The 19712-nt window shown below is 33.7% G+C and overlaps 1 protein-coding gene across 1 annotated transcript; it reads left to right on the top strand.

Annotated features, from left to right (window-relative positions):
• On the top strand, nt 1691–19687 carry LOC18588161 (myosin-15). Its single transcript, XM_007012372.2, has 39 exons — nt 1691–1789; nt 1991–2119; nt 2227–2376; nt 3405–3550; nt 3641–3797; nt 4212–4270; nt 4860–5016; nt 5589–5738; nt 5819–5955; nt 6713–6859; nt 6973–7074; nt 8046–8103; nt 8210–8311; nt 9003–9040; nt 9134–9260; nt 9349–9522; nt 10248–10379; nt 11079–11188; nt 11624–11684; nt 11783–11960; nt 13020–13225; nt 13518–13637; nt 14198–14296; nt 14644–14865; nt 15066–15205; nt 15511–15622; nt 15824–15874; nt 15993–16082; nt 16254–16424; nt 16632–16793; nt 17135–17311; nt 17678–17812; nt 18035–18105; nt 18185–18284; nt 18361–18417; nt 18507–18563; nt 18651–18731; nt 18810–18892; nt 19119–19687. The coding sequence occupies exons 1-39, from the start codon at nt 1784–1786 to the stop codon at nt 19240–19242; spliced, it is 4578 nt and encodes a 1525-aa protein (XP_007012434.2). The 5' UTR covers nt 1691–1783; the 3' UTR covers nt 19243–19687.

The raw sequence follows: 19712 nt of genomic DNA on the forward strand, positions 1-19712 counted from the left end.
AAATATTTTTTGTTATTTTATATTCATATGACACTGGTATGGCTTTAATGTGGAGAATGCACAATATGACAAGTTTATATTATTATGTCAAATTAGCATGTCACGTTATCATCAATTATGATATATCAATATACTACATTATTATCAATTATAATATATCAACATGTCACATTAACATAATGTGATATAAAATGATAAATGATATTTTAATTAAGTCAATCATTAATCATAAGACTTATTGGATTTGAAATAAAAATTAAAGAGCTTAAAATGAAAATATAAGAGCTTAATTGAACATAAAAAAGTATCAAAGCTTATTGAAGAACTTTTTTGGATATTATGTTTTAAAAATATAATATTTAAAAAGTTAAATAAGTATTTTTTTTTTTTATATTTAATACAATTTTTATATTTTTTATTTTGAATGAAATAAGTATTTAAACATATTATTATTATTCAAAAGATTAATTATTATTTCATACGACGTAATGCTTACATGACATATTAACATGATATAATAGATTATTAATAACATATCGATATGATACGATAATATCATTATAATTTTCGTATCAAAGTCTTATGTTATAAAAAATAACAAATAATATTTTAATTAATAATAATAAATAAATAATTAGTTATAAGATTTTATTTAATTAAAAAAATTAAATATAATAAAAATAGTAATTAATTTTAATTTTATTAAATATTTTTTTAAAAAATATTATATTCCAAAAAAAAATTATTCGAGGTGAGAAAGTAATAGAATTAACTGGAAATCGAGAGATGGCTGGATTACATTACAACCATAAAAGGTTGTGTTACTAAATTTATTAGAAGAAAATGAATTTTGGAGGACAAACAAAAAAAACGGCACTAAAGTTTATTTTAGATGAGTTTCCACGCAGGTGAACGGCACTTCTATTTCTTCGATGAATTTCATTTTTTTTTTATTGCCACGTCATAGCTTTCCCAGCTGCATCTAAGGCAAAGCACACTCCCATCGCCAAAAACCTGAGGAATCTTCGTCTCATGGGTCCCGCGTGCGACGCACAATTTCGAAACTACCCGTCCCTTCGCCTTGCCTTGACATTGACGTGAACGTCAGGAAAAGAAAGAATAATAATACTTGTGAAATTAAGATTAATTAATAGAAAATTGTCAGTTTTCGAATTACAAAAGATTAACAATGATTTACTATTACTTGAGGAAGACCGTATAATTAAGATTTATTAGTATTAGTTTTTGAAATTCGAATTTGGAATGAGGAAAATAAATGCCTTCAATTTAAGAGAGTTGTTGAGAAATTAGTAGGCGGTGTTTTCAATTTAATTAGAAATTCGTTTTGATGAATGCAAAATAGTAGTTGCTTTAAATTCTGTTCCTTTCGGGAAAAAAAAAGAAAAAGAAAAAGAAAAAAAGGGAAAGTAAACTGAAACAACGGTCCACTGGGCACCACACGGCCTCCGAAATTCAAAGTTTGTAAAAACACAGGTTTTCACAGATTCAAAAATTTCAATTCTCTTGATTTTCCCTGCAACCAAACAGTCATCAGGTCAAGAAAAGCAAACTGCCCCCGCTCCATTCCAGCTGTAACGATCTTCTATAGAAATATATTTCAAAATGTATCACAACCAAAGCAAAGCCAAGCCACTGTAGAGGAGTGACGTGTCGAATACGGTTTATATGTATATTATTTAAAATATAGGAAAATATCCACTCATAGTTTAGAGTCTACACCACCAGTTAGGGCGGGAACCCGAAAAAATTCACAGCTATTAACATGCCCGTAAGCTCTCTCTCTCTCTCTCTCTCTCTCCCTCCCTCTGTTTTGTCTCTCTCTGTCCGTTTAGGGTTTCTTTGAAATTTCCGAAATCATAGTCGCACGCACACTCCGCTTCTCCATAACAAACAAACAAAACAAATCCTCTAGGGTTTCTTTTTATTTTTTTTCTTTAATTTGTTTTCTTGAATTTTCAAAATTTCTCAGGAACCAAAAATGAATTTGCGCAAGGGCGCTAAGGTGTGGGTTGAGGACAAGAACTTGGCTTGGGTTGCAGCTGAAATTACTGGTTTAAAAGGCAAACAAGTCCAAGTCCAAACTGCCTCTGCTAAAACGGTATAAATTTGATTCACTTCTGTATATTTTTCATTTTTTTAGCATTTTGGAGAACATTTGTTGTTTATTATTACATTGGACTTTGTGGTTTTGTTTTGGTTTTTCAGGTGTTGGTGTTGCCTGAGAAATTGTTTCCGAGAGATGCGGATGAAGAGGAAGAGCATGGAGGGGTTGATGATATGACAAAGTTGACATATTTGAATGAGCCTGGTGTGCTTTATAATCTCGAGAGGAGATATGCTTTGAATGATATTTATGTAAGTTTAGTTCAGTTAATCATTCACGTGATGTTTAAGATTATGCTTAATGGTGGACTTAATTATTGTTTTCTGCACTTATTTTGTTTGATATTCGAAATGGTAATGATTAGGACTTGTTCTCGATATGGTAAATTTGTTAGTTAAGTTTAGGATTTGGAACTTGTGCTGAAGTCTGAAACGCCACGTTGGACGTATTTACTTTGAGTTTGGTTTTGGTGAAATTATGGTGTTGGAGATCAACTGTGCAGGCAGTATTCTGGTTTTGGTTAAAAATATGTTGCCTATAAATGTTTGAATGATGGTTCCTTTTGTTATTGAATGGAAAAATTCATCATCCCTTAATGTTAATAAAGAAACTGTCTAGATTATTCAAAAGGATGACGACAATTCTTTCCTTTTTGTTTATTTGTTTAATATAGCCAGGATGATGCAAACTATCATAAATGAGATTGACTTTCGAGTGGTTACTATCAAATTTAGATTTTTGCTTTCCTGCCCTGCTACCTGTGGTGTTTCAATGCTATTAACCAAAGATAACTGCTTTTGGCACTGTCTTTAAACGGAAGAATACTTGCGTTGTTTAATTACTTTAGCTTTTTTTCAAATTATGTTGTTTCAATGAGCACATCATATGAAATAGTTAATGTGGAGTCGTCCTATCATAGTTACCTAGGTATCTTTTTTTGATCTTCCTGGTGATGCTTTATTCATTTGATAAGACATTGTTGACTAAATTTATGTCCTAGTTACAATATGAGTTTATTAGCAATTGAGTTCTGATTTTCTTTTTCCCGTTTTATGTCGTTATTAATGACCTTTAGCTAATAGAGACTAACATATTTTAGTGCATGTTAGTTCCTTGTTTTTGAAAAAATTGTTTTTGATTCTTTTAGGGTATGCTATATGTTTGCACATGCACCTCTGCGATGTATTGTTAATGGTTTTTCTGATTTTGTTGGATTCCTTAATTGGTACATTTTTAGTTATCAAACTCGAGGCTTTACACAGTTGTTTCTCTTTTATAGACATATACAGGAAGCATTTTGATAGCAGTTAATCCATTCACAAAGCTTCCTCATCTTTACAATGTGCATATGATGGAGCAATACAAGGGAGCTCCTTTTGGTGAGCTGAGCCCCCATGTTTTTGCTGTGGCTGATGTATCATATAGGTATGTCATCTTTTTCCTGATGCTTGATCCATAATGCTTCTGATGGCATGATTTAATTAGTATCATTGAATCCCCTGTTTTATAACCTAGAGCAATGATGAATGAGGGTCGAAGCCAATCTATACTAGTCAGCGGAGAGAGTGGGGCTGGCAAAACTGAGACAACAAAACTAATTATGCAGTATCTTACGTTTGTGGGAGGCCGTGCGGCTGGTGATGACAGAACTGTTGAGCAGCAAGTTCTTGAAGTAAGATTGCATGAGTCAACTTACTTTATGATTACTCAAATGGTTGTATATACAAACTTTCTTTTATATCTTTATTATCAGGGTTTTTGTTATTCCTTGTAAATACGTTCCCTCTTTTTTTTTTTTTGGGGGGGGGTGTGGTGTTGATGGNGGGGTTAAGGGTTGGGGTGGCAGGTAGCCACTGCTTATGGAAATTTGATAATTAACAGGTTTTGGTCTAGGTTGATGCAGATCATTTTTAGAATGGATCAAACTTTTATTTTGTTTCATTTTATATTTTATTGAAGCTTAATAAAGGATCCTATGAACTCATGATGGGGTTTAGCCTAGTTCATGACTTTTTACATGCTCATGGACTCTGCTTCCTCTCTCTGCTACCAACATACTCTTGATTTCACTTTATTCGTGGTTCAGTCAAATCCACTCTTGGAGGCATTTGGCAATGCAAGGACTGTTAGAAATGATAATTCGAGGTGAGTTTTAGAACATTTTTCAGAAAATACATGTGGCCAGCGTATATACCTGCTTGTGGAGTTTTTAAACTCCATCATTGGTGTATAAGAATATAGTCCATTTAAAATGGGCCTAATTATTACAAAGTGCAAATTAAGATCTTCTTCTTTTAAATTGTTACTGGTCTTATCCTAGTAATACATGTTATTGCTCCAGTCTCTGATTCTGCCATCTGATCCTACGGTCCTTATCTTGTCATTCTTCAATCTATGGTTGTGCTCTAGGATCATATGTTTTGGATCATGATTGTAACTGTGACTCTGCAAGATGGATGAAATGGAGTAGTTTATTGGGTTGTGTGTATCAATATACTACAACTGGTATATTTTTTAAATGTATACAAGATTAGGGAATATAAAATGATTTTATTTAAATTATGTCATAATAAAACCTTAGCAGTGCCACTCATAATACGCTAAACTTGCACTATTTCCACATTTCATGCCAGTTTGCTTTTGTATGCTGACAAGATGGTAGGAATGAGAGGGAATATAATTTATTGATCTTCTTCTAGTGCTTGCTTAATCCTTTATGCTTTTATTGTGACAGTCGTTTTGGCAAGTTTGTTGAGATCCAGTTTGATGCAAATGGTAGAATATCTGGTGCTGCAATCAGAACTTACCTTCTTGAACGGTCCCGTGTTGTTCAGATAACAGATCCTGAGAGGAATTATCACTGCTTCTATCAGTTGTGTGCGTCTGGGAAAGTAATCTCTCTCTTTATCTCTTTATTTGCTGGGCATTTCTCTCTCTCTCTCTTCTTTTCAATCTCTTGTTCACTGCGTGTATGTGTGTGTACTATTCATGCACATACTGTATCTATGCTTGCGAATATTTTGTTTACTGCTGTAAAGATCTGCACTTTCTAATGTTACCAATAATGAATTATCATTGCTTTTATTAGTTTTGCACATCTGGGAAAGTAATGTCTCCTTTTATACCTTTTTTGTTTGGCTGTGCATCTCTCTTTTCCTCAATTTTCTCTTTTTTATCTCAAGCTCTGTGTGGGTGGATGTGTCCTCCACGTGTACATTTTTGTTAACATATTTTAGATGTGCTTATAGGAAATTTGTTTAGTTCTGTGGAGATCTGTGTGTCCTAAGTTACTTTGTAAATATGTGTTTAGGCAAGTTTGCATTGCATTCTTAGAAGGCTGTTTCATATATGTTGGAACTTCCATGGTTACAATCCTTGTTTTTGGGGTATAAAACAAAGTCCTAGTAGATAACTTAATCCCTCAATTAGCATGTTTTCATTCTCCATCACTTCTTTTGTTCAGGATGCAGAAAAGTACAAATTAGCCCATCCAAGCCACTTTCACTACTTAAATCAAAGCAGGACATATGAACTTGAAGGAGTGAGCAGCGCAGAGGAATATATGAAGACAAGGAGGGCAATGGATATTGTTGGAATTAGTCATGAGGATCAGGTTTGAAAATATTACACCTACCTTTTACCTTTAATTTATTTTTGTCTGGATTAACTTATGCTTTTATCGTTTGTTATCAGGAAGCTATATTTCGCACCTTGGCTGCTATTTTGCATATTGGAAACATTGAATTTTCTCCTGGAAGAGAGCATGATTCTTCAGTTATTAAAGATCAGAAATCTACCTTCCATATGCAGATGGCTGCTGATCTTTTTAGGTAGGTGATCCTATAAGATAGCTTTGAAACTTGTCTTGTTTTAGTCATATTTTCTTGAATAAAGTGTCAATTATGGAGCTTTCTTTCCTTTTGTTTTTACTTATGGCAGGGAAAGAGTAACATGAATAACATAATAACTAATGATTGAAAAAGTGTTAAAAATTGTTTCCATTGTCATGGTATATTTTGATAAAAAGCAAGCTATTCCGATTCATTAACGAGCCTATCAGGATTCTTGGATTTCTGGATAGATTTTTTTATAATCTAAAGGCAACTTACCATATGGAACTTGAGGTTTGGATTAGCAGTCAGATTAGGGATCACATTGTTTATATTTTATTGATATATGACTAATGTGCTGTCTGATAAATCATTGAAAATTATCCTTTGGGTTTGGTTACTTAACATGGAGACCAATTAATAGAATATTTCCAATGAAGAAATGTTGGATAATATATATCTCTTGCAAAAAACTTGATTAAAATCAGTGCAGTATTTAATTTTTAGTAGTATGCCAAATAATTTTCATAGTATAAATTAGTTAAAGTTTCAGTACTAAAGTTTCAACACTTAATTTTTTTGGCATTTACTTTTTTAGTTTATCAAATAGCACCTAAATTGCACTTTTGTGATGAAATAGTAGGGTGCTTGCTAATTCAAGCCAGCCCCTCATTGTTGATTTATTTAATTCCAATTGTTCAATTTGTAGATATTCATTCTCTTGATAGGTTATGTGACAAAATTGCTCATTTATCAGGTGTGATGTGAACTTCTTGCTGGCAACATTGTCTACTCGTACCATTCAAACTCGTGAAGGAAGTATTGTTAAAGCTCTTGATTGTAATGCTGCTGTGGCTAGTCGAGATGCATTGGCAAAGACAGTTTATGCTCGTTTGTTTGATTGGTATGCTTACGTCAATGCTTGTTTGGAGACATTTCTTTTTATCCTATGCACATATTTTCTATGATAATCAAAATTTGTTCTGTTTTTAATTTTTTTATTATTTTCTTTTTAAGGCTTGTTGATAAGATTAATATGTCTGTGGGGCAAGATCCAAATTCCCATATACAAATTGGAGTTTTGGACATCTATGGATTCGAATGCTTTAAGCATAATAGGTAAAATTCAATTCTTTGGTTTTGAATGCCCATTGTAATGTTCATTATTTTTATTATTTAAATTTATTGGTGTGTGTGTGTGTGTGTCTCCCTTGGTCTCTTTAACTTTGCAAAAGTGAAATGTCTTTTGACTTTTGTGTGGCGTAATGGTTTGAATGGATTTTTGTCTTTCCAAACAATTATATGAACTCTTGCTTTATATATTGTTATCTGCATTGTGCATAATTTGTTGTAAAACACTGGTTACAGTTTTTTGGGCTTAATGTTTCCCTTACCAGCTATCTAATTTTACTTCTCTGCATTCTATTTTGTTCATGTTTGAAATTTTCATCCAAAATAAATATTTTTGGACCTCTGAGAATTTAGATTAAAAAAAAAACAGAGAATATAGTGCTAGGACTGCTTTTCAAAAGAACTAGACTTATGGGATGGCAATGGTCCATGAAAGTATGAATTGATGGTGCTAATTTTAGTGACAGTTGTGCCTATGCCTTTTGCAAGCCAAAATGAACTTGAGTAGAATAATATCTGCAAAAGCTTCATCAGGTTTCAGAAGATCGTGACGAAGTTACCAATTGATTAGTTTAGAAAATCTCATGGGAACAAAATTTGCTTGCCTCAACATGGTGTTGTGGAGAAGGCATATCTAGGTTTTTTTTGGCTGCTTAAAAAATGTTTTTAACTCACAGCTTAAATCTCCTTCTTGCTGTCTCTTCCTTGCAGGACAGTTGTAGTATATAAAGGTAGCGTGTTTCATGTTGGCCTCTTAATATATATATATATGAATATTCTGCAGGAAGAGGTCTTTGTCTCTTAATTGTGTTTATTGATTTCAACAGCAATAGGTTCTTCTGTTATATTTTCACCCTTTAGTTTTTACAATTCATTATGTTTGTCCCTAATTCCATGCATATACATAAACTGGTCTCCATGTTTCTTTTCTTTGATTGATTGTCATCTTCTGTGGCCAGTTTTGAGCAATTTTGCATTAATTTTGCAAATGAAAAGCTTCAGCAGCATTTCAATGAGGTTAGCAATCAATCTTTCATACAATACAGTCTAGATTTATTCTGATTATGCTATGCTGTCCAGTTTACTGTGTTTGTTCATATATTCTTTTCTTCATTTGTTTCAGCATGTATTTAAGATGGAGCAGGATGAATATAGGAAAGAAGAAATTAATTGGAGCTACATTGAATTTATAGACAACCAAGATGTTCTGGATTTAATTGAGAAGGTTTTTATGCTTGGTCTTTAAAAACTTTTTATTGATCTTGGTTAATTTCTTATTAGTTATTTCTGTTAGCAGTACTCTTTACTTTAACTATGTTTTACCTTCCTCACTTTTCTAATTTAATAATATGATTATGGTAGCCAATCAGTTTGGGATCTAAGTTCTGAGCTTTTCTTAATTTACACATTCTTATATCCATAATATTTTCAATAATACATGTCAGAAATTTGGAATAACACATGCTGGAGATTTGCAAGTGCATAAGAAAGGTCTTATGTATTATTCTGCCATATCTTTATCGTTTTAATTGTAGAATACTGTGCAAATGTCCCTCAATAGAGTTGGATGACTTAGAGTTTTGTGTCATACTGTCGTTTATGGCCTACATTTTCTTGTTATTTTACCTAGCATTTCTTTTCGGGTTGAGAATAAATCTAACTCACATAATGTAGACCTGAATTTTGCAATATGATATTTAGTGATTACTAATTAACATTGTACGTCTAGGTGTAGCTTCTTTTTATGAATTTTATTTGTTACCAGAAAAAGAATTTTCTCGAGCAGATATTGAAGAACAATTTGTACATTGTTTTCTGTAATTTGAAATTCTTCCTCTTTTTTTTTTCTATCCATTTAAATATTCTGGTAATTTGTCTTACCATTAGGCCTTATATTATTGTACTTTAATTTGCAGAAACCTATTGGGATAATTGCTCTCTTGGATGAAGCTTGGTACAATTTGAGTCCATTATAAATTGGTGCGTGTTACTCTATACAATTGAATCTGTGCTGTTAATCCTTATCCTGATTTTCTTACTTGTGCAGCATGTTCCCGAAATCAACACATGGAACATTTTCAACCAAGTTGTTTCAGAATTTCCGGGGTCACTCAAGGTTGGAAAAGGCTAAATTTTCGGAAACAGATTTTACCGTTTCGCATTATGCTGGCAAGGCATGTAATATAACACTGTGTCTTAGAAAATATAATATGTTCTGATCTCACAGATATTGTGATGATGTACTTCTTCCTTTCTTTTCAGGTCACTTATCAAACAGATACATTTTTAGAAAAAAATCGCGATTATGTTGTGGTAGAACATTGCAATCTCTTGGCTTCTTCTAAATGCCCATTTGTGGCGGGTCTTTTCCCTTCACCACCTGAGGAATCTTCAAGATCATCGTACAAATTCTCTTCTGTGGCAACAAGATTTAAGGTATGAAACTGTTTCGAATTTTTTATGGAAACCAAGGGAGTTTGAGAGATAAAGATATTTTTACTAGTTATGGCATACGAGGATATTTAGATAAGTTGTATTAGTTCTTCTTGATATTCTTTTACTGGTCACTCTGGGAGTTAACTAAGAGTCCAATTTATGGTTCAAAATCTGGTAAAAAGTTTTAGCTCTTCGAACTCTTGTTTTAAGGTGGTCTTTTGAAGGTTCCGGACATGCAAAAATGTCATTGATGATATTTATAAATGCAATAAAATTATGAATTTGGTTACTTCTACCTTTTGCTTTGTGGTGCCAATATTTTTCTTTGCTGGATTTTATCTGTCATAAGTGGGCTGGATTCGTCAAACTCTTGTTTTAGGGTGGTCTTTTGAAGGTTCCAGACATGCAAAAATGTCATTGATGATATTTATGAATGCAATAAAATTATGAATGTGGTTACTTCTACTTTTTGCTTTGTCGTGCCAATATTTTTCTTTGTTGGATTTTATTTGTTGCAAGTGGGCTGGATTCAATGCTTTTCTTTCCTGATGCTTTATTTTCCTCATTAATTTTGTTGTTCAAATAGCTTGATCGCTAAAAGATTTCCCTGTTAACATGCTTATTTATTTATTGATGAGGGGTTTCTGTTTGCTGGAATAACATTATACTTACTGCCTATGATTCTCTAAAGCCAATGCTGTTAATTTCTTCCCTTCTCTTTATAGCAACAACTTCAAGCACTCATGGAAACCCTCAACTCAACAGAGCCTCATTATATACGCTGTGTGAAGCCAAACTCACTGAACCGTCCTCACAAATTTGAGAACCTCAGTATTCTGCATCAGCTACGCTGTGGGGTGAGTAGCCTCTGTTTATCGATGAATCCTTTGTTGAATTCTAGTGCTAGCAATATTCAGTGGAAAGGTCACTCTAAAGCTTTTCTTTTGGTCACTGTGACTTGATGTTTATTGATCTTGTGTTGAAACAGTTGACCATGGCCTTAGATTAACACATATATAATATCTGCTCTTGTTGCTTATAATTTAAGGGTATCTACTTTTCTTTAGCTCTTCGACTGCGAAATTTATTTTTACATGGAAATCACATCTATATATCGTTGCTTAATTTCATTCTGGAAGTTCTTTTATTATCTGGTTGAATTATGAGTCTGCATTAATTTCTGCAGAGTTTTTCTCTGATAAATGAGAGAAAAGTATTTTAAAAGCTTAATAGCATCTAAGGCTTCCATGGTATATCTTTTACATTTTCAATGTCTCTTCGAGATAAAGTCATAGGATAGAAGAGTCTATTACATGCAATTTCCAATAGCATTAATATGGCTAAATACTTAGTGTGCTGCTTTATTGAAGGAAAGAGGTCCCTGGCTCAAGTGATACTAATGAATTCATGATTAGTTTTGCATTTCTTATTTCAATGTGACTGCTTGTGTATTTCTTCCTCTCTGGCACAACTATATCCTTACCTTCCAGGTCTTGATTCTTGCTAAATTCTATAGATTCGAGTTGCTGAAGGAAAATTTATTTGATTTTGACCAGGGTGTTCTGGAGGCTGTTCGAATAAGTCTGGCTGGCTATCCAACTCGAAGGACTTATTCAGAATTTGTGGATCGCTTTGGATTATTAGCACCAGAATTTATGGACACAAGGTTGTAAATGGTTTTCAAAGAGACCCACATACACATGCAGATTGTCATATGCACATAGATATACACATGTATAACTACAAATTGAAGTTATTAGTATGTTATGTAGCTGGAAACTTAGCATATTGATGTCTTCTTATGAAGTTTCTTCTTAGGATGGTTAGAAGATTGTTGGTATTTCTCCATTTTATATGTAGTAATCCGTTGTTGTTTCTGTTAAAATCTCTGCCTTCACAGTACCTTGTACATCTCATTTTCCAAGAAATTTACTCACAACTGGTTCTATCTTTGTTTGTGAATAATAGAAGGGATCCTTGCTGCTCCTTGGTTTTGTTTTTCCAGCATTTTTTCTTAAGAAAGTTCATTTCTTTACCAGATTGCTGTTCTGAGACTTCGTTTCTGTTTCTTGTTTTAACTTATAAATTTAAATATTTGCAGTTATGATGAGAAGGCTTTGACAGAGAAAATTCTGCGAAAGTTAAACCTTGAAAATTTTCAGGTATGCATGATTAGCATTGTATAAATAAATTATTCCTTATTTTTTTGCTGTTTTTTTTTTTCATTTCTAATTCTCTGTTTTCAAATATTTTTCTGTAGTTGGGTAGGACAAAAGTGTTTCTTAGGGCTGGTCAGATTGGTGTCTTAGATTCACGACGTGCTGAGGTTTTGGATACTGCTGCAAAGCGTATTCAGCGCCGTTTGCGAACATTTATTGCACACAGGAATTTCATCTCAGCCCGAGTTGCTGCAATTGCACTGCAAGCATATTGCAGAGGTCCTCTTTATGTCTGGACACCTAATTTTCTAATCTAATATAATCTTTTATTCACTTATTTGTTTCACTGCTTCTAATGTTTTTCTTCTCTATGTATTCTCTAACGTTATTAATCAAACAATTGGTTGTTTAACACCATAAAAATTTTCTCTGTTGATTGGTTTAGGCCTTAAAAGCTTAATGGTGAATTCAGATGTAGAATTGTATAATGGACTCTCAGGCTGGTAATCTTGAAAGTGATATGGGCTGTCTATCATGTCATACCCCCTTAGACTAGGTTCTGCTATAATTTTCATTCACACAAAAATTAGTTCCTGATGTAGGACATGAGGCGGGTTAGAATATGAAATGAGAAAGAAGAGGGAAAAGAGGGAATAGAGAGAATTTAGGGGGAACAGAGGAATAAGAGAGGTGGCTAAATAATCAAGTCTCGACAATGTTCAATTCATCATCAGCATAAGCGAACTTTGACATGCAAAATAAAGTATTTATAATGACAATTCATTAAACTTTAGTCATGTAATGGAAATGCCAAATATAACCGTCATTAACCTAAACAAAATTGAATCACATAACTAGCCCTAAATTCTAAAACAATTAAAAAAATACATAATCTTAAATCAAATTTAAAATTACAAAACTGAAAATTACTTAGTCTCTTCCTCCAATTCTTCTTAATCTGTGGCTGATCTGTTCCAGACTTCTTAATTTTATATTAATCCTGCTTCATAAAAAACACCACCATTTCTATCTACCACCAGTGGTGATAGTGGCTCTCTGCTATCCATAGTCCTAAAAACATAATCCTTCATGTTCTCTGTTCTGGTTTGTCCCTCAATGCACATGAAGTGCAATCTTCATACAACTTTTGTGTTCAATTTCTTTCTGATGTTTTTTCTAAACTTGCTCAGTCTATTGCTAGCCAGTGAAAAGAGACTTTTTTTTTTTTCTGTAAAATCAACAAAATGTTATTGGTTTGTTTACTATCTGTTACACAAGCATCGTTTGTCTTACATGTTTGTTCTTTGCTTTAGTACTAAATGGTCATGATTTCTGCAGGATGCCTTGTTAGAAAGATGTTTGCTGCAAGGAGAGAGGCAGCAGCAGCCGTTTGTTTACAGAAATATGTCCGCAGGTGGCTATTCAGGCATGCTTATCTGAAAGTACTTTCAGCAGCTGTTATTATACAGTCCAACATCCGTGGCTTTTCAACTCGTCAAAAGTTTTTGCATAGAAAGAAGCATAGAGCTGCTGCACTTATCCAGGTGAACTCAACTTGATCTTATTCATATGTGCATTTTTATGCTGTCATATGTGGTTTTCAATTTGTATGTGAACTCTGTTCATCCTGATTTTAGGAAGTTGCATTCTGGGCATGTCTATAAGAAACAATAACGAATGTGTTTCCCCTCTGTCCTCAACAATTCATATTGTGCTTATCATCCAATTGCTTATTTTTAATTTATTTTCACCTTTATTGGTTGCATTGGAGTTGTGTAAAATCCTGTGCAGGCTGCAAATTGACTTGTAATGTCTTCCCTTTCTTGTTTTGTGCAGGCTTGTTGGAGGTTATGCAGATTCCGCTCTGCTTTCCATCGTTATAAAAAATCTATCATAGCAATACAATGTCACTGGAGGCAAAAGCTTGCAAAAAGAGAACTCAGGAGGCTTAAACAAGTATGTGAAAGCACTTACTCTTGTGATTCCTTTCACTGTATACTTCATGTAAAATATGTTTTGAGCTATCTACTTGATGCAAAGTGCAAATCCTTCAAGGTCCAAAAAATTTATTTGAAGAGAAGAGAATCCTTTCTGTTTGAAGAAAATTGTGATTTGAATACCCTAAAACTGGATGACATTTTATCTCAAATGTGAAGTTTGTATGTATTTAATTAGTGAGTCAAAGCAAAAATGAAAATCTTAATAAGTGTTAGTTATTATTATTCAATAATGTCTTATATTTTCTTGGCGTACTAAATGTTCATATATTTTATACATAGTTCTCCTGTATGGATTTAAGAGTTGTAGAAAAACAATCAGTAATGGTTTCTAGTTTTTCTGGTTTGACTCCAAAAGTGAACATTCATTTAAGAATCAGATTCATCTGTCCAAGGAGGTGGACTCTTTCCTCTTTACCCTTATTTTATATTTATTACAATCCCAATTCTTCTTCAAACTTTTCATATATTGAGAAGTTTCCTGCAGTGCATCACTGTGATTGCATGTACTTTTTGCAGGAGGCTAATGAAGCAGGTGCCTTACGGTTAGCTAAGAACAAGCTGGAGAAGCAGTTAGAAGATCTCACATGGCGGTTGCATCTTGAAAAAAGAATGCGGGTATCATTTTTTCTTTTTGAAATCTTGTTTTAGGAAAGTTATATAGTTGTAAAAATTTGGAAAGTTTGTGGTGCAGTTTCCTATTTTCTTATCTTGGGAGTTGGCTAATGACAATGTGCTCTATTTTCTAACAAAAGTTGAATCACGTAATTTTCAACTGAAAGTCATGCCTTAATGTGTTTAAATATGGCAAGCTAACTGTTAAATATATGCTATAATATATCTGTATTTTGAAAATGTTTTCTAATGCCTCTATTTTTTATTTTTCTATTCTTTTCTTTTTAATAAAAGCAATTGATTCTGGCTATATTGTGTTGCTTTCTTTATAATGGCAATCTGGACTGCAGGTTTCCAATGAAGAAGCGAAGTCAGTTGAAATTTCCAAACTTCAGAAAGCATTGGAATCTTTAAATCTTGAGTTAGATGCAACTAAACTAGCAACAATTAGTGCGTGCAATAAGAATGCAGTGCTGCAAAATCAATTGGAATTATCAATAAAAGAGAAATCTGCATTGGAAAAGGAATTGGCTCTGATGGCTGATATGAGAAAGGAAAATGCTTTACTGAAGGTTTGTGTTTGAATATTGATTAATTGTTTTTTATGATTAGTGATAAGAAAAATACTCTGTTTCCAGTTTGGGGAAAGTTTGTAGTTTCCTTTGTTCTGATTTAACTTTTTTCTTTATAAATTGAATTTAGGTTTTTTTCTTGCGATATATGTGATCTGTTTCATTATTTATATGTCTTGCACTTTTATTTACTTCTACAGAGTTCTTTGGATACCTTGGAAAAGAAGAACTCTGCTCTGGAGCATGAGCTCAAGAAGGCTCTAAAAGATGCCAGTGACACCATTGAAAAGTTGCGGGAGTTAGAACAAAAGAATACTGAGCTCCGGCAAAACATGCGAAGGTAACTTTAATCACTTGAAACTATGATATTACTCTATTAATTTTCACACACATTTATTCATGCATACATACATACATACATGCATACATATGCATTATGTGCTTGCTTGATTACTGCTTGTTTTTCTTATTTGTTCCTCCTGCTGGTAATATTTGTTTTTTTGTACAGCTAAAATCAGGTTTCCTGTTGACTGCTTACATTGATGTATTTTATCTTTTTGGCATCTGAATTGAATATATGAATTTGGTTTGCACATGTAATTAGTTTTACTTCTTGATTTGTTGTTGTTGTTGGCTTTTAATTAGTCTTGAGGAGAAGCTCTCACATCTAGAAGATGAAAATCATGTTCTGCGACAAAAGGCATTGACCCCATCGCCCAAAAGCAACCGTGCTAACCTTGCAAAGTCATTTTCCAATGTAAGTGCATGTGTGTGTGTGTTCTCACATACTATAGTTTATCTTTGCGCTAGTTTTGGTGTTTGTGTCTTAGATAAAGCTGGTCTAACATGCATTATTTTCGTTTCAAGTTTTTTTGTTAGAAAATTATTTCTGACTTGATTTGCGTGTGGACTTTCTGAGCAGTGATTTGTCTAAATTGTTGTTTTCTTAATGAACCAGAAATATGGTGGCACACTTAATCTTCATCAGAGTGATCGGAAGACTGCATATGTAAGATCCCTTCCCCCCCCCCCCCCCCCCCCGACCTGTAAAAGATATTCCTGCATTGACTAATCTTAGCTTGACCAGTCAACAACTGCAAGTTTACCTATCTCATTCTTTTATGCAGGAATCTCCGACACCTTCAAAACTTATCGTACCTTTCTCACGTGGCATGTCAGAATCACGGCGGTCAAAACTAACCGCAGAGAGACAACAGGTTTCTTGTTTATAGTTTGTTTTATATTTTAATTAATCCTCCATGTGATCATGCAGCAGATAGCAAGCATCATCCTGAACAAGATAATCAGAGTTATTAAATGATAGTGACTTCAATATTTGGATTGGTTTTGCATTTGCATGACTTAGAATAGAGGAATTTTGTCCACAGGAAAATTATGAATTCCTTTCAAGATGTATCAAAGAAAATTTGGGGTTTCAGAATGGCAAACCGCTGGCTGCTTGTATCATATTCAAATGTCTTCATCATTGGCATTCCTTTGAGTCTGAGCGGACAGCTATCTTTGACTATATTATAGAAGGAATCAATGATGTTCTGAAGGTAAGTTACTTGCAGTGATCTTCAAAAACTTTCATGAGATTGAAAGGTCAGTTTTTCTTTTTTTTGTAACAGATCCTGAATAAGATTTGAGTCCTATTTCGTTCTTTTTCTCAATTCAATTCTATAAGACATTTTTATAAATTTTTTAGCTTTCTGTGAATTATTTGGGAATGTTTTCCATATTTTGAACTTTGACATTTTTTTCAGGTTGGAGATGAAAAAGATGAAAACTTTACCTTACCCTATTGGCTATCCAACACCTCGGCGCTTTTGTGTCTGCTACAGAGAAATTTATGGTCAAATGGCTTTTTGACTGCTACTACTCAACGTTCTGGAGGAAATTCCAGTTTACCTGGGAGGGTTGCCTATGTGAGTTCTATTGCAATGTTCTGAAATAAGAATCTTGGGTTGCAGTTTAGTTATATTTAATGGATTGTTCTTGTCTCCATTTCTTCTAATTTTTAAATTTCCAGTGAAAACATAATGTTTTCCTGAAATGTTTATTATGTTATTATTGTTAACATATGTCTGGCTAGTTGTCACGTGCATTTCTAACATGAATGAAGCTAATCTTCTCTTGACATACTTTTTCTAATAATACTTATCAATTGCTGCATGGATGGCTGTTGTCATGTTTAATTGTCTTCAATTTATTACTTCATTAAATAATTTTGCCTAAAGCCACTGATTTTAGTTTATTCTGCCTCCAGGGTCTAAAATCTCCTTTAAAATACCTTGGGTTTGAGGATGGTATGTCACATATAGAAGCAAGATATCCAGCAATATTATTCAAACAACAATTGACAGCCTGTGTTGAGAAGATTTTTGGTTTGATTCGTGACAATATCAAGAAAGAGTTATGTCCACTTTTGGGATTGTGCATTCAGGTGTGTATTGAATGTTAGATCTTACTCAGATTTGGAAGCTAATGCCAAAAGTCAAGTACATGAAATTACTAGGCCCCAGGATCAGTTGTGATCATCATTTAGCTCTGTTTGCGAAAGTACATCATTCAAGTGCTAAGCTTTTCACTATTAAGTTGTTTGACACTGTAAAAGCAACTCAAGCAGCAAAGGGTTCATTGTCGGATTATGATTTGATCAGAGTTTTTCATATTATTTGTCGTCACATATATGCTATTCTTTACATTTTTGTTAAATAAGGTATATTAGTTTCTTGTGAGAAAGCATTTGGGTTTTACTTGCTCGGAAACTTTAAATTCTAATTGCTGAATTTATTTGTTGATTTCAAAGGTGCCAAAGAATGCTCGAGTGCTTGCTGGAAAATCAAGATCTCCTGGAGGGATTCCCCAGCAATCACCTAGTAGTCAATGGGATAGCATCATCAAATTCTTGGATTCCCTTATGGGTCGTTTACGTGAGAATCATGTAGGTGTATGTGGTACTTGATCAATTGCAGCAACAAGTTTCCACTTTAAAAATGATAATCACTAGTTTGATCAATTGGTTGTTTGTTAAACAAAACCTTAATTGATAAGGTTATAATGTATGTGGTGCTTGATGGGAAAATTCAAAAGAGCAGTTATGATTAAAATTATACTGGCTTTTGTTTCTTTTATTGCTGTCTCTGACTTAATTCTGTGCATGTAGGTACCCTCATTCTTCATCCGTAAACTGATCACCCAGGTTTTCTCCTTCATCAATATGTCACTTTTCAACAGGTATGTGCTCATAGCATTGTAGATTATCTTAGTGTCACTAGGTTGAATGATTAATTTATTGAGTTGAAATTTTCTTCAGTCTTTTACTTCGACGAGAGTGTTGCTCATTTTCAAATGGGGAATATGTTAAATCTGGTCTAGCAGAACTGGAGAAATGGATAGTCAATGCAAAGGAGGAGGTAAATAGTTGTCTTCAGGAAGATATTGTACTAATTGAATGCAATGGGTATTATTCTGAAATATGGGAAGATGTAGTTTGCAGGAACCTCTTGGCATGAGCTAAATTATATTAGACAAGCTGTTGGTTTTCTGGTATGTGCCCCAGCTTTTACATTTTGGGCCAGTTGAGCTATAAAACTATTATGTCCATGGTTCACTTTTTCGTTCTACATTTTATTTAGGTAATACATCAGAAGAGGAAAAAGTCGCTGGATGAGATCAGTCATGATTTGTGTCCAGTAAGCTAATGTTTATCTGAATTTCCTTTCTCCATTCACCCTGTTGGAGGTTAATCATGTTTTCCTGCTTTTATGGAACTTGTGCAGGCATTGACTGTTAGGCAAATCTATCGAATAAGTACCATGTACTGGGATGACAAATATGGCACTCAGAGCGTGTCAAATGAGGCAAGTTAGAGACTCAGTGCCTGTGTTAAATTTGTGTACGACAATTTCCCTTGTGTTTCTGACATAATCTGTTAGCAGGTTGTTGCTGAAATGAGGGAGATGTTAAACAAGGACAACCAGCATCTGGCCTCAAATTCATTCTTGCTAGATGATGATCTGAGGTAACGTGCTCTCTCTGTCAAAATTGTATCATTGAAGTTTTTTTACTTTTTTTTGGAAAAGTATAATTGAAGTTATCAGACTGAAGAGGCCAGTTTGCCTTTTGAAAGTGTAGTTTTTTTTTTCCTGCCAAAATCCTTGGGTATTATCACAGGTGGATCTGTGTTTGTGTGAATGTGTATATATCATTTTTTGTGTCATTGAATTGAAATCATTTTCCAATTGCAGCATTCCATTCTCAACTGAAGATATAGATATTGCAATTCCGGCAATAGATCCTTCGGATGTTGAACTCCCTGCCTTCTTGTCGGAATATTCATGTGTACAATTTCTAATCCAGCAGCAAAAGTAAATCATTCTACTGTATGATTTAAAGGGAAGCTATGAAATCAAAGTCGAGTTCATGTAAATGTTGAGGGCATGAGTCTTAAAAGGTGTCCGAGTCTTCTGAGGACAAAGGTCGGTGCTCAAAGATAAAAGGTTTGAGCAGCACGATTCTAAAGTTTGTCAAATTCAGTCTATGAACTGCTCTCATGAAGGTCGTCCACATTGGGTAAATCTTAGCTTAGGACCAGGTGGTACTAGATTTGTTTAGGGATAGGCATTATTTTTGCTTTATTGAGAAGGCTGCTTCTTGTTTTTTTGTGAAGCTTGTCCTCTCCTGGTCCATATTTTGCTTTCGTGTTGTATTCTACTGCTGTATGACCAATTTTTAGAGTGTACATAGATCGGGCATTATCTTTACCTTCTCTATAATTTTTCTTTTTCAAGTCATCTAACTCCGATTGATTGATTGATTGATTGATTGATTCAGATAGCTTT

Source organism: Theobroma cacao, chromosome 9 (genome assembly GCF_000208745.1).
Source record: "Theobroma cacao cultivar B97-61/B2 chromosome 9, Criollo_cocoa_genome_V2, whole genome shotgun sequence".
Taxonomy (NCBI): Eukaryota; Viridiplantae; Streptophyta; class Magnoliopsida; order Malvales; family Malvaceae; genus Theobroma; species Theobroma cacao.

What these genes read in the sequence shown, in the direction of transcription:
- LOC18588161 (XM_007012372.2), top strand. An exon ending in TATGCTCGTTTGTTTGATTG is followed by an intron (nt 6,860 to 6,972) that starts GTATGCTTACGT and finishes TTTCTTTTTAAG; the next exon opens with GCTTGTTGATAAGATTAATA. An exon ending in CTCCGGCAAAACATGCGAAG is followed by an intron (nt 15,206 to 15,510) that starts GTAACTTTAATC and finishes GCTTTTAATTAG; the next exon opens with TCTTGAGGAGAAGCTCTCAC.